Source organism: Lutra lutra, chromosome 8 (genome assembly GCF_902655055.1).
Source record: "Lutra lutra chromosome 8, mLutLut1.2, whole genome shotgun sequence".
In the NCBI taxonomy this organism is placed as follows: Eukaryota; Metazoa; Chordata; class Mammalia; order Carnivora; family Mustelidae; genus Lutra; species Lutra lutra.
In genome coordinates this window covers 135,759,890-135,774,280 of record NC_062285.1, presented here as the reverse complement: position 1 = coordinate 135,774,280, position 14,391 = coordinate 135,759,890, and the positions used below count along the sequence as shown (strand labels likewise).

Genomic DNA, 14,391 nt, shown 5'->3' with positions numbered 1-14,391 from the left:
ATGTGAGCCCGTGTGATGACCGGTAAGAACAAGGCAGTGATGTGGCTTAACAGAAAAGAGCCTGAGTTTTTGAGCCGGAAATCTGGTGGATAAGTATTTGTCTTTGAGCCCTGACTTATTAGCTGGTGACTTCCATAAGTTACTTCCTCTCTCAACAATGAAAAGGGGATAATTACGCCTTCATGGCCTGAATCATAAGGTTGTAGTGAGGAAACAACATCTACAAAAATACTATATGCGAGCACTTTATAAACAGTAAAAGTACTCCACAGATACTGGCTATCGTTAAGTCTTTTATGATTTCTACGAACAGGACAAAAGGTCAACCTCCAGAAGGCAGGCGGCAACCCAGACCATGCAGAGTTACAATTTTCCTTTAGAGATGGAGCTAAAGATGGCCTCTAAAACGCACTGATGCTAACCTGCGCTTGAGACCAAAACTATTAAGTTGTGTAGGCTTGGAGAAGGCTCTTCCTCCTCTAGGGCAAAGTGCTCCCGCCATCCAAGGCCCAGGTGATGTCAACACTTGGTGACCCGGGAGAGGAGAGTGCTTCCATGAGCTTCAACAGGGAGATAAAAGTTCTCGTTCTTTTTTTTTTTAAATAGATTTTATTTATTTGTCAGAGAGAGAGAGAGAGAGAGAGCACGTGCACACGCGCGCAAGAACACAAGTGGGGGACTGGCAGAAGAGGAGGGAGAAGCAGACTCCCCACTGAGCAAGGAGCCTGACGTGGGACTCAATCCCAGGACCCTAGGATCATGACCTGAACTGAAGGTGAAGACTTAACCAACTGACCCACCCAGATGTCCCCAGAAGTTCTTGTTCTAAAACTAACTTGTGGGGCGCCTGGGTGGCTCAGTGGGTTAAGCCGCTGCCTTCGACTCAGGTCATGATCTCAGGGTCCTGGGATCGAGCCCCGTGTCGGGCTCTCTGATCAGCAGGGAGCCTGCTTCCCCCTCTCTCTGCCTGCCTCTCTGCCTGCTTGTGATCTCTGTCAAATAAATAAATAAAATCTTTAGAAAAAATAAATAAATAAATAAGACTAACTTGTTCCAGCTCAAACTGCTTATCCACTGTCCCTCGTCCACTCAGGTTCTGCCGCTCTAGCTTGCTGATCTGGACACAGAAATCCACCTGGCAAGGAGGGGGAGCCCGGCTCCTCAGTGCAATCAAGAAGGAGCACTGTTGTTTCATGAGTACAGAGTTTCAGTTCTACAAGACGGAAAAGTTCCGGAGCTCTGTGACACAACAGTATGAATAGTCTTAACACTGCTGAACTGTACACTAAAAAAGGGTCAAAGTATTTTTTTTAAAAGGATGACGACAGAGAAGGAGGAGGAGAAGGAACACCAACATGGCAGGCAGGGCTGGGGATGGACAGTCTCAGCACTGCCGCCACTTCAGGCAAGTTTTTAACCTGTCTACCCAGATACAAAAATGGGAATAGCAATACTCATTACCCCGATGTAGTGGGGAGGACGAGTCATGGTGGCCCAGCAGTTCCCAGAACTATGAAAATTCCAACTTATTTTACTTGAGAAAATCACAGGACTTAAACCTGCCCGGCAGGAGTACACACCAGGCCAGCGAACATGCACCAAGTGTGTACCCCAGGCTGGGCATTTTACACATCTCCTCATACCACCACCACCACCATCACGAGGTCAGTCACAGCGTTCTTGCCAACTTATGGATGACAAAACTGAGCCAGAGGGGAAGTAACTGGCCCAAGTAACTGGCCCACAGTAAGCTGTGCAGCCAAGATTGGTACCTGGAGCTCCTGCTGCTGGGGAGAAGTAGTTTAAGGAGTCCGAAGAAGCCTGTAGCCCCACCCGCTCACATCCCCTCTCTACTAACCAACACACTTCTTGGAGGCATTCTGGCACACTTATTGCCACATCCCCAGGGCCAACAGTGTTTGATACATAGTACGTGTTCATTGGACCACTGACCTATTAACCCTATGGGGTTATTTTTGGTTTTTTGAGGAGATGGTGATGGTGATTTGTAACCCAACTCACAGTCAAACTAGATTAAGAACACAAAGAATCAGTAACTCATGAGTTCCCTGCCAGATCTGCTACCCCTCCCTGTGTAGGAAGGCTCCCATGGGCATCAGCCCTCCCCCAGCTCCCACCGCTGAAGGCCAGTCTGCCAGGCAACCCAAGTGGCTGAGGCGAACCAAAAGCCCTTATGTAAGGCTCCCCGCTCCCCCCCGCCCACTTTCCTTCTCCATCAAACACAGCACCCTCCCCCAGCTGGCAAGCCTGCCACCTCAGCTAGTCTTCCTTTTCCTTTCTCCTCCTCTAGTCTCAGCCAACTGGTCACCAAGCCCCACTGCTGTGCACATGTACTTACGGGCAGCCACCCCACCCCCTCCCTTCGCTCTGTAATCTGGACAGATCTGCTGCCTCTAGCATCTCTCACCAATGTCTTCGTGGCCACAATCCCTCTTTCATGCCCGTCCCCTGCTTCCCAAAGCTGTGACGGTCCCCCTCCTCTCAGATGTCGCCATCTCTTCGATAGGGGAATCAGTATTGTTGCTGACTTGGCCCAGCCTCAACTCTGGCCACTTGCCGTACAGGTCTGCCCTTCGAGCCACAGCAGACTCAGGTTTCAGGACTACCAAATGCCGTTTCCACCAGCGTACTTGCTTATTCCTGCCCATCTGCCTGGCAAGCTTTTCTTTCTCATCTGAGGCAGTCCTCAAACATCCCCTTTTCAATGGCCACCTATGGTCCTCCTACCACCCTACTTCAGGCAGAATCCTGTCCTCATCCCATCTCCAAACTCTTTATATGACCCTCTAGTACAGAGCTGCTCCCACTGCAATTACTTCCTGTTGATCTCCACCTTAGACCGAGTCCTTGATGGACCGTATCATTTCTCTTTATCCCAGAGCCTGCCAGAATGCCAGGACCATAGAAGGCCCTCTGGAAAAGCTGTTGAATTAAATATACTCATTAGGTTAGAGGGGGACTTCTTGGTAACATGCTATCAGGAGTAAACAGGGCTCACAAACCTCCTACTAAGCACCATTCCAAGTGCTGTGTGCACGATCTCATTTAATTCTCAAAATAACTGGATAAAGGTAGCATTCTCTCCATTTTACAAATGAGGAAATGGAGGCCTGGAAAAGTCTAGTGATTTGCCCTAAATCCCAGCTATTAGCAGCTGTGCCAGGTTTTGAACCCAGACATGGTCCTTCGCAGTCAACACACTATACTTACTTTCTAGACTATAACAGAACCCAGTTATGTCTGGGATATGATCTGACCCACAAGGTAACTGAACCCACTGGCAGAATGAGCCAGCCTAGAACTGAGTATCTTTTCTAAAATTTTCGTATGTCAAATGTTCCATGAAATAAAATCATGGTAATAATTCTGTTCCGGTGGGGCTTGAAACTCACAGCCTATTTTTTCTCAATCAAGAAACCTACTTCTGTTAACATCTGTATTTCCTCTATTGATTTCTAGTGACTATGGTCACTGAAAAGTGACTTTCCTGGTCCTCTGCATCCAAAAAAAAAAAGGGAAGAAAGAAAGAAACCTGTAAGAGTAAGTGTCGGGGGCTCCGGTGGCTCAGTGGGTCAAAGCCTCTGCCTTCAGCTCAGGTCATGATCCCAGAGTTCTGGTATCGAGCCCCACATCAGGATCTCTGCTCCGTGGGGAGCCTGCTTCCTTCTCTCTCTTTGCCTGCCTCTCTGCCTACTTGTGATCTCTGTCAAATAAATAAAATATTAAAAAAAAAAAAAAAAGTTTCTACCTACCTGAGGCTTCTTACTTCATCTGTGAGGTAGGGATGGGAAAGAGCAGGAGTGTCTACGGAAGACACTTTTGTCCTCTTTCCCTTGGAATTAGAATGAGAGGGAAAAGGAGGGGATCCTAAATAATCCCCCCCAATTTGCTGTGGAGGAAGACCAGGCCCTTTTCCAGCTGCCTCTCCCGGGCCTCAGGATCCTCTAGCTTCTGATTTTTCCGGAACTCACGGCGGATGTAGGCAAGGTAGAAGTCTCGATCAGTGTAGCGAAGCTCTCGACCTTGGCGCAGCAGGGCCCGGTAGAGACTGAGCACCGCCTCTCGGCTCCATGGGGCCATGGGGGACAGGTAGGGGGTGGGCGTCAAGCTATAAGCAGAAGGGAAAAAATAGAAGCCTAGAATCAGAATTAATGATGGAAGGGGTTACAGACACTATCTAAAATTCAGGACTTCTTAATCTGGGCCAAGGTCACACTATGACTTAGTGACAGGTCGAGGAGTAAACCCCAGCCTCTCAATCCCCTCTTCTGGGAAAGTACAGGTTATGCTGAAGGGCTAGGGCTTCAATTTTGGCTCTGCCATCTACCAGCCATATGACTTTGGACAAAGTACTTAACCCTTTTGAGCACCAGCTTCCTCAGTTGTAAAATGGAGATGGTACTATGTTAAAGAGTACCTACCTTCCACTCTGGGTTATTTTGAGAACGGCGTGAGATAATGCACGGAAAGCATCTATAATAGAACTTCACCACAAGGGGCGGTCCAGAGCGGCTGAAGGCAAGGGATCTCAGCCAAACTTGAATCCTGGCACCACCACTCATGAAAGGATTACCTTGGGCAAGTTTCTTAACCTCTCTGTGCTCACCTCAGTTCTCCATTTGCACAATGAGGATTACTACTATATTCTGCCCACATGGTTGGTATGAGAATTAATTGAGTTAATGTATGTAAATGTGTTTAGAATAGTGCTTGGCATGGGGCGCCTGGGTGGCTCAGTGGGGTTAAGTCTCTGCCTTCGGCTCAGGTCATGATGTCAGGGTCCTGGGATGGAGCCCCACATCGGGCTCTCTGCTCAGCGGGTAGCGTGCTTCCCTCTCACTCTCTGCCTGCCTCTCTGCCGACTTGTGATCTCTATCTCTCTGTGTCAAATAAATAAAAAATCTTTAGAATAGTGCTTGGCACATACTGGATCAGGGTTACTTATTTCTAGTGGGGCCTAGCCTGGTTTGTAAGTACTCAATAAATATTAGATTTAGTTACACAAAAACCACCACCATCTCCTTTCAGTAACAATGAATCTTCACACAGGTACAGAGTGTCATTTATAAAATGCCTTGTCATCCATTACCACGTTTAAATTAAGGAACCTATGAGGTGGTCAGGGCTCCCAACAATGACAACGAACGCTTACTGATTACTACATACCACCGGAGTTCCAGGCACATCCCACAGAATGTCACACCTTGTTCTATCAACAAACCCGGTGTCATTATCCCCATTTTAAGTGGAGGAAACTGAAGCTCCCAGAGGGAAGTAACTTGCCCACAGGCACACAACTGGAAAGGAGGGCTGCACTCCTGACCCCAACTCTGCCTGCCGCTCTAAGGATAGTTACCATTTGCTCGGGCCTTACCATGTAAAGCACAGGTGCTCTACAAACGCTCCCAGCACATATAAGGCCCCCCCCCAAAATACGCTGGATGAAAGAATTAACGTCTCTATGTGGAAAAAATGATCACCTCTATTTCAGATATAAAGAAATGAGACTGAATGAGGAGTTATCTGATCTGAACTTTGGGCCCAAAGTCGGTCAGCCACCAGTGTCTGGCCTCACTAACTTCCTGCGCGAGCCTGAGCAAGCCACCGTCCCCGTCCTTTTTTCCTCAACTGTAGAAGAGCTCCCCTCGGCCCCAAGGGCCCCCCGGAGTGGGAGACATGAATCCAGAAAATCCATAGGAAAAGTGCTTTATGAGGTTTGAGGCGACTGTCACGCGAAGGCTGTTACTACTAAGGTCGCTCGGCAATTGGGCGACTGTGCCCTGGTCGGTTCCCAGTTCCTGCCCCGACCCTGGGGGGGCCAGGCCGAGGCGGGATGGGGAGACCCCGGGCTAGGGCAGGCCGGCTCGGGAGCCCCGGGAGGCTTCCGGAGGCTGAGGCGGGGCCACAGAGCGGCCTCCCAGGGGAAAACCTGAGCGGTCTGGGGCGAGACACCCGGTGGCCAGGTTGGGGGGCGCCGGTCGCGGCCCTGAGCGGAGGCTCGCCGAGCCCCGGGCCCCTGGCCCCGCTCCTCCCCTCACTCACCCGCGGACTGCGCGCGCTACCACTCCTCGGAATTCGCCTCTCGCCCGGTACCTCTCCCGGGGTCACCCACCAACATGGCCCCTTCACTTCCGGGACACGACCTTGCGCACGGAGTTGAGGGGAGGGACTGAAGAGCGTGGGGGCGGGCGGAGGCGGGAGGACTTCCGTTCTACCCGGCCGAGACCACTCTCGGGGCGGGGCCTAGAGCCTCACCGGGCCACGCCCCCTCAGGCGGGTTCTATCCCGTGCGTGACGTCACCAAGGACAGGCTCGCGGGGGCCCGTTCCGGGCCTGCCCACCCGGAGAACCGCGGTGCGGTGGGCGGGAGAGGGCGGAGGAACCCCTTCAAGGGCAAAATGTATTTATTGGCACCAGTTATGTGCCGAGCGCTGTTATTTAATTTTTCCATTTGCTTCTCTCTCACTAGATTCGAGGGCAGGACCCATGTCTTACGGAATCTTTACGTCCCCTCCCCACGGCATCTCCGTGGTGCCCAGTGCGGCCAGGCAAGGAAGGTTTGGAGTCCAACCCCGGGGGACTCCCAGTTCCAGCTCCACCACTTAAGGACTGCCGTTTGCCAAGTTCCCTAACCTCAGCCTGGGACTCAGGAGAATTGAAAATTATCTAGAGATACTGGTGGGTACTTAGCAGTTTCCTGGCCACTTCCATTGATTTCTGCAACAAATCCTTGTCAGGCGTCTCTAATGGGCCAGGCACTGCCACGGGTGTTGCAGGCCAAGGAAAGATGGAGTCCTGTCTTCTAGCCAGGGCTGACCCCAGAGGTAAGACCAGCTGGGAGGACAGCCGCTGTGTGAGAGGATGGGGTGAAGGGAGTGTGTTGGGCCGGCAGGCAGGGGCGGCTGTCTTACATGGATGGGTGACATGTGGAACTTCCCATTTCCTTGTGGCCGTGAACACCATTCAATGCTGCCTTTTTGGCCTTCAAAGCCTTTGCTATGGCTTCTGCTTTAGGAGAAGCAGTCGCTTTCTTCACTTTCAAGTCCATCTTCGTGCAGAGTCCCTGAGTGCCATTGCCACAGGATCAGTCTGGCTGGAGGAGGACTGAAGGCATCAAGGGCTAAAGCAGGGAGATCAGTCAGAAAGCTGTGACAGAAGCCCCCGGGGGGACAGGACAGGGGCTCAAACCAGGGAGGCGGCAGTGGAGGGAAGGGGTGGTCAGATCCCAGAAGTCTTTGGAGGGAGAGCCTCTGCTCATGTGGTGTATGAGAGAGAAGGGTCACTGTGGCTTTGGGGTTCCGCGTGAGCAGCTGCCCTGCTGCCTCCCTCCACCAGCTTAGTTAGGAGCATGTTCCAAGCATTCCAAATTGCTAGCAGAAGGCTGTTTTCCAGGTACCTCAGGTCTCCGCTCAGATGAGGGGAGACTACCCTGTGTTCTAGAGAGCCCGGCAGCACTGGAGAGCTGGTGAACCCCTAGGGCTTCTGGGAAAGGAAGGGTCCAGTTGGGGGCCTCAAGCAGGGAAGCTTAAGACTTAGGAGCAACGGTGGTGTGGAGTTGAGGCTCTTAGGCTAGGGTCTGGATCCCCCGGGGCCAGCTTGGCATAGGGAGACCAGGATGAAATTCGACAATTCTCACAGTGTGGCAGCCCCGGGCACTTACAGTGCCTTTGTGAAACACCTCTTGTGTGCCAGCCATTGGGAATGAATGCTTTACAAACATTGTATCATATCTAATCCCAGCGGTCCCGCTTGGTAGGCATCTTTATCCCCATTTTATGGATGGGAAATCCAAGACTCAGAGGGGTTTGCCCATTTCTCTGACACTGAGCTAGGCAACTGAGAAGCTCACAGTAGAACTCATGTCTGTCTTACCCCAAAACATGTGTTCCTTCTTTTTTTTTTTTTTTTAAAGATTTCATCCATTCATTTGATAGAGATCACAAGTAGACAGAGAGGCAGGCAGAGAGAGAGAGAGAGAGGGAAGCAGGCTCCCCGCCGAGCAGAGAGCCCGATGCGGGACTCGATCCCAGGACCCTGAGATCATGACCTGAGCCGAAGGCAGCGGCCCAACTCACTGAGCCACCCAGGCGCCCCACATGTGTTCCTTCTACCCTTCCGGGCTGCCCTACTTTGCTCAATAGAAAAATAAGTTTGTGACCCAAATAATTCTAATTGGTGACATTTCCAGCTGGAAGACCCGGTGACCTTTCATATCCCTCCTGACCCTCCTGCTCTATAGAATATTATTTTTAGGAGGGAAGGGGAGAGGCTCCCCAGGGGCTTGCCTTTCAGGTCAGCTCTCCCTAAACTCTTCTGGGTCTTTACTTCCAGACTCACAGCACTCATTCCTGCTCCCAGCACTCCCATGACAATGGGGGAGGGCAGTGAGGCAGGCATCTGGCATCCATGGTGACTTTGTAGGCCCAAGACCCTCGCAAGGAGCACTGATCCAAATGTCAGGGCCCCACCAGGTTGATGGGACAAGGGGCCCTCTGGGATCTCTCGGATACTGAAGCTTTGACATAACCCAGTCGTACATGTGGATGTTGGCTGTGGTGTCTTATGGGGTCATGGATGGAGGGTGAGTGGGAAGCCCTTGTTCACCAGAACAGTGACTCACACCAGTAGCAGATTTTTCATTATGGAATGAATGAACAAATGAATGAATGAATGAATGAATCTTTTCCAGAAAGACAGGGGAGAGGGACCATTTTCCTGACTCAGGCCAGTCCAATCCAGGTGAATCTGAACAAGGCAGTGGGTTGGTGGTGGGCATGGGGCAAGTGATTTAAGCTTCGTGTGCCTTGGCTTCCTCATCTGTGAGCTGGAGATGGAGATAAAGGGACTGTCTCCTTGGGCTGTTGAGGATTAAATGTGAGAAGGTGTGCAAGGGGTCATCGGGAGCCTGACACTGGGTAAGTGGAGGCTTGTATTATGAGGTGTGTCTGTCTGTCTGTCTGTCTCTGTCTCATGCATGGATAGGGACATGGGAATATTGGCCCACAAACAGATTTTGGAAACACAGGATACCAGTTCCAGGTCAGAAACTCGGGCAAGTCTCAAGCTGTGGCCCGCTGGTCCTGGAAAGCCTCTGTGGTCAAGGGTCTGGGCCCCAGAGGGTGAAGGCAGGATACTAGAACGAAATGAACAAAAAAAATGACCGATGAGGATTGGCACTGTTGTTCCCAAGCAGTCTATCGTTCAGCATGTAGTGAGGACCTAGTGTGAGCCGGGACTAAAGGTGGGAGTGTAGAGTAAAACAGGCGGTTCCTGTCCTCAAGAGGGCCGGGGTCAAGAGGGGAGGCTGACAGGTACACAGACAGGTGCTCAGAGAGGAGCCTTCGCAGGTGCTGTGGGAACCAGAAGATCCTGTGACCCAGTGCAGAAGCAGGGTTGGGTGGGCACCGACTGGGAAGGGAGGTGAAAGGATGAGACCCAAAGCTGGACAGCGAGGGGCACCTGGGTGGCTCAGTGGGTTAAAGCCTCTGCCTTCGGCTCAGGTCATGATCTCAGGGTCCTGGGATCGAGCCCCGTGTCGGGCTCTCTGCTCAGCAGGGAGCTGCTTCCCCCTCTCTCTGCCTGCCTCTCTGCCTATTTGTGATTTCTTTCTGTCAAATAAATAAATACTGGACAGCGAGCATGCTGAGGTTTCCCAGGGAGGATGTAATAGCCAGCAAGGTGTGCTTCGGGCTGTTATGCCGGCGCCGTTAGTCTGAGGTCAGTCGTGGGTTTGAATCCCCGCTCTGCTACCTGACAGCTGGGAAACTTTCAGCAAGGTTCTCAACTGCTCTGTGTCTTGGTTTATTTATTTTTATTTTTTTTTTTTTATTTGTTAGAGAGAGAGAGCACGTGGGAGCACAGGCAGACAGAGTGTCAGGCAGAGGCAGAGGGAGAAGCAGGCTCCCCGCCGAGCAAGGAGCCCGATGTGGGACTCGATCCCAGGATCCTGGGACCATGACCAGAGCCGAAGGCAGCTGCCCAACCAACTGAGCCACCCAGGCGTCCCTGTGTCTTGGTTTAAATGGGGATTAATTAAGGTACCTAAGCAATCTGACCTTGAAATCAACTCATGCTAAGATGGAGGGAGAGTAAAGCAGAGTATATCTGGGTATGTATTAAGGATGTATCTGTAATGAGAAATAAAACTATGGCTGAGGCCTTAGGGAGTTTAGGTGATGGTGCGGGGGCAGGAGTGGTCCCAAGGTGGGGGATCTCTGCCCATGGCAGAGTTCAAAGAATGAGAGCCAGAGAACTCAGGAAGGAGAGTCCAAGATAAGACTGGGGACGAGGGCAGGGCCCAGCAGGCCTCAGGCAGGAATCTAATCTGAGCCAACAGCAAGGGGAAAGTTAGTGCTAGGCTCAGAAGTCGTCTGGGAGAGAGCTGACTGGTCTCTTTACAGGGAGTGGACTGATGGGCTGAGACCTACAGGAGATTTGTCCCCAGGCCACCGCAGTGCACCTTGAGAGCGCCATCAGAAGATAGTAGGAATGAGCACAGCTCCTGTGTGCCAACTCTTGCCTGACCCTCAGCACAGCCGTGTGGGGATAAGACTCTCACTTCCCCAGTTACATCCAAGGAGCCAGGACCTCCAATAGCCATAAACAGCATGACTAGAATCTGAGCTCCACTCTGGGGATAGGTGAAGTCACTGGGGGCAGGTGTGGAGGAAGAGGAGGACACAGGGGAGACCTGGGAATGCTGATGTCTTAAGTCCGAAGAAGCAGAGAGAACACGGCAGAAAGACGGGATGTCCTAGAAGCTTGGGGAGAGGAGGATGCCGCCACAGCCAAGGAGGCCAGTACTCCAGCCAGTCTGAGACCAGCCTCTCCCAGTTAGGGGCTGGTCCCAGACTATCTCCCTTAAGAGAGAGCGCAGGGGTGAAGGAGTAAATGGGAAGGTAGTAAGGGAGACAGTGACATTGCTGGGAGGGGAAAGGGTGAGAGGTGAGGCCAGTTGGAGGGAGGAAAAGTGGGTGGGGTGGAGTGGGGTGGGGTGGGAGTGGATGCTCCAGCATTCCAGCTGGAGGAGGGTGGGGAGGCCCAGAGAGTGAGCCCTCAAGGGAGCATAATCACCTACACTCCTCACCCAGTGGGCAGGGGGAGGGAAAGGAAGGGGCACACAGGGGAGCCTCAGGCTTCCCGACAGAAGGCAGAGAGTATGAGTCCCTGTGACCAGGGTCTTACCAGTCTCATCCCCTTTACTCTGCCCAGCAAGATGCCTTATAAAACTGAGACCCTTTCACCTGGGCGGATGGAGTAGTGGAAGAGTTGGCTGTAGCCGGATCAGCGAAGCTCCAGGATGTGAGCTGGTCGGGGACCTGGAAATCACTCTCAGAGACTGCCGCCTCCCTCCTCATGGCGTTTGCTCTCATCAGAGGCCATTGATCCTGTATTCACCAGACTAAAATCTAATATCCCTGGACAAGCGTGAGGTTCCCCCATTAGCCTGTGAAAGCTTTGCTGCCCACACTGTGCCAGAGGGTGCTGAACAGGGCATGGGGAATGTAAGCTCATTCACCAAATAGCCCCCATCTGGCAGGTGCAGGAGGCAGGGGCCTGGGCTGGCAGATGCACGGGCTTGGAGCCCAGATCCCAGCTCCTCCTCTGCCCACAGGTGGCCCCTCTGTGAGTTGCAGAACCCAGGAGAAGGGTGGCTAGGCTGAGCACAGTGCCCTGCCCAGAGCAGTCGCTTAGTGAATGTCAGTGTCCCTTTCCGTCCTTTATTATACGCACTGAGCCCTCCCACAGTCCTTCGAGGGCTGGAGAGCAGTGTGCCCACTTCACAGATGAGGCGGCAGCACTCAGGCTGATGACTACTCCTCCAGGGGCAAACTGGAGGCCGAAATGCTGGACTAGACCAAGAATTGTTCTCCTCGCTCCACAAAGAGCTTTGCAAGACCCGGGTAAGTGGAAAAAACAGCTTTCCAGGTTTGCTCAAATACTTGATGATCTGGCAGCACCGGGTTCCTTACTTATGTTAAAGAGCAGCCGCCACCTTTGGACAGGGTTTGAGCTCCCCAGTTCACCCCAATCCCCGCCAAACCCTATTGTCTCATCCACAGGTGTTCTGTCGTTTACATAACATTGCTCCTTGGGCTCCTGTGATCTGCTGAGTCTGCAAAGACCGGAGCCCTCGTGAAGGTCACAGCTTTGGGACACTTGAGAGTTTTTCCAGTTCAGCCCCTCCCTGCTGGCCCCAGGGTGCAGGTATACATGTGCACATGCATACACACACACAGACACACTCACACCTGTACAGACACCTAGAGGGAGAAGAGACTGGCCAAATTGTATTTCTAAAAATTTTTTTATATCTTTGGTGTATGCATCTGGAATTCACTCTAGGATAAAGAGTGAGGTAGGGATTGTAGTCTCTCTTCTCAATGGCTGTCAGATATTTATGAAATAATCTTTCTTTCCTCCAGTGTCATCTATATCATATGCTAAATTCCTGTGTGTATTTGAGGACCCCATTTTCATGACCATTTCAAATCTGCTGACTCCTGGGTCAGTGTGACCTCCTCCAAGTCACAGCTCTGATGGGGCTTCTGTGAGTTGTGGGTCAGAGCTCTTCTGAGACCAACTCGGTTGGGTTGTCCTAAGGATGACCAAAGCCAGTTACTGGAGGTTGATCTCACGGCTGCTTCTCTCTGCACCTGTGCCATTTGCCCCCTTTCCAACCTGCTTCCTCTGATTGGCCCAGCTCACCTCTTCAAACCAAGCCAGGTCATGAATAGCGCTGCTGAGCCTGTAGGTGGATTGGGTGGCCTTTGAGTAAGGCTTCTACCCCAGTCCAAGGAGGTGGGACAAGGAAGCATGAAGAGATAGCAAGACTCCCTGGAGCCACATCAAAACTTTGACCTGGCACTGTTTGGGGAGCCAGAGACTATTTTAAAGTTGGGAGTGGGTGGTGATAGGATCAGATCTACAAGGCACAGGCAAGGCTGCAGGGTGTGGTGGTTCATGTTACACACTGCACAAGGGCACCACATCCAAGGGGCGCCTTTCACATCATAGACCTTGTGGAGTTGTAAGTTTCCTATGACATTTCTTCGGCGGAAGGCAGTGAATTGTCTTGTTCTAATGAAATCAGTACATGACGGCAGTTTAACAACAGGTGGAAATAAAATGTCTTGGGGAAGGGATGCCTTTCCCAATTTGCACAGAAGCCTGCATGGGCTGGCAGTGGCCCTGCCTTGAGCATGGATTTGTCAGGGAGAGGGAGAAGAGGGAGAGCGAGGTATGATTTCTACATTTCCAGTTCAGAGTCTGGGGTGTATGGCAACAGAGTAATTGAGATCTATTCCAGATGACGCACTGAGCGTCAGAGGACCCTGAGCGCAGTTTAGAAGATGAGTTGTAATGTTTGTACATGCTCTTGGTCCTTTGAGTCTTAGAACTTGACCCCCCAATGTCCTCATGCTCAGCTGATTGGCGAAAGAGCCTTTCCTCCCCCAGGGGTCTCTGCAGTCCCACAACCCGGGACAGGCTGGAGTAGGGGAGGGACCCTCTCTAAACAAGGCTCCCTAATGGGAAGGCCATTCTCACAACCTTCTCGTATCAGAGGAGCAGAGGAGGAAGCGTCTACCCGCCGGGAGAACGTGCACCAACAAGCAGGCCTGAGGCTCCTCTTAACAGATCAGGGAGGCATAGCGCGGAGCCATCCTGGTCTGTGCTTAGTAACTTCTAAGGGTGTGGATGACACTGGCTGGCAGAGCCTCCCACTGATGCAGAACAGTGGGCCTCTGTGCTCGGGGGCTCAGAGGGGGACAGAGGAATCCCGACTCCAGTTGCTAGAGTGCAGGGGTCTTTGGGGCCCGACTGGGGATGTGTCAGCATCTATTACTGACACAAGTGGGGTCCGGGAGACAGCCCGAGGAGGAGGGCTGAGTTGTTATGGGCACACTGCATCAGGACAGTTCAGTGGGATTTAGGGAGCCCTGCCCTCTGGGCAGAGTGCTGGGGGACACACGGGTGAGGAAGACGCAGTGTTGGCAGCAGATGCTCCAGAGGTGTTTGTCCTCCAGGCTCTGCCCCCTCCTGTGCGAGCTCTGGAACCTTCATCTCTTCGGCCGCAAAAGGGGAGAAGAGCAGGAACCCTTTTGCTCTGCAGGCCTTCAACACTTGCACGTTCCCCTAGCATTGCCTTCACCCTTGTGTATTTTTCCTAGTTTGGGTTTTCTTTTTTCTTTGTGATTTTCGGTGATTCTTTTTTTTTTTTTTAAGATTTTATTTATTTATTTGACAGACAGAAATCACAAGTAGGCAGAGAGGCAGGCAGAGAGAGGAGGAGGAAGCAGGCTCGCCGCTGAGCAGAGAGTCCGATGAGGGGCTCGATCCCAGGACCCTGAGATCATGACCTGAGCCGAA

General features: G+C 52.0%; 2 protein-coding genes and 1 long non-coding RNA gene across 3 annotated transcripts in view; 1 reads left to right on the top strand and 2 right to left on the bottom strand.

Annotated features, from left to right (window-relative positions):
• The window catches only part of MGAT3 (beta-1,4-mannosyl-glycoprotein 4-beta-N-acetylglucosaminyltransferase), a 66,364-nt gene that overhangs the window by 1,044 nt on the left and 50,929 nt on the right, over window positions 1-14,391 (bottom strand). The window lies entirely within an intron of this gene.
• Window positions 3,889-4,101, bottom strand: LOC125106340 (MIEF1 upstream open reading frame protein). Its single transcript, XM_047740228.1, has one exon. It carries the CDS (start codon window positions 4,099-4,101, stop codon window positions 3,889-3,891), a length of 213 nt encoding a protein of 70 aa, XP_047596184.1.
• Window positions 6,370-14,192, top strand: LOC125106343 (uncharacterized). The gene is made up of 3 exons (XR_007129306.1): window positions 6,370-6,845; window positions 11,233-11,924; window positions 12,447-14,192. It is a non-coding gene; the product is annotated as an uncharacterized LOC125106343 (long non-coding RNA).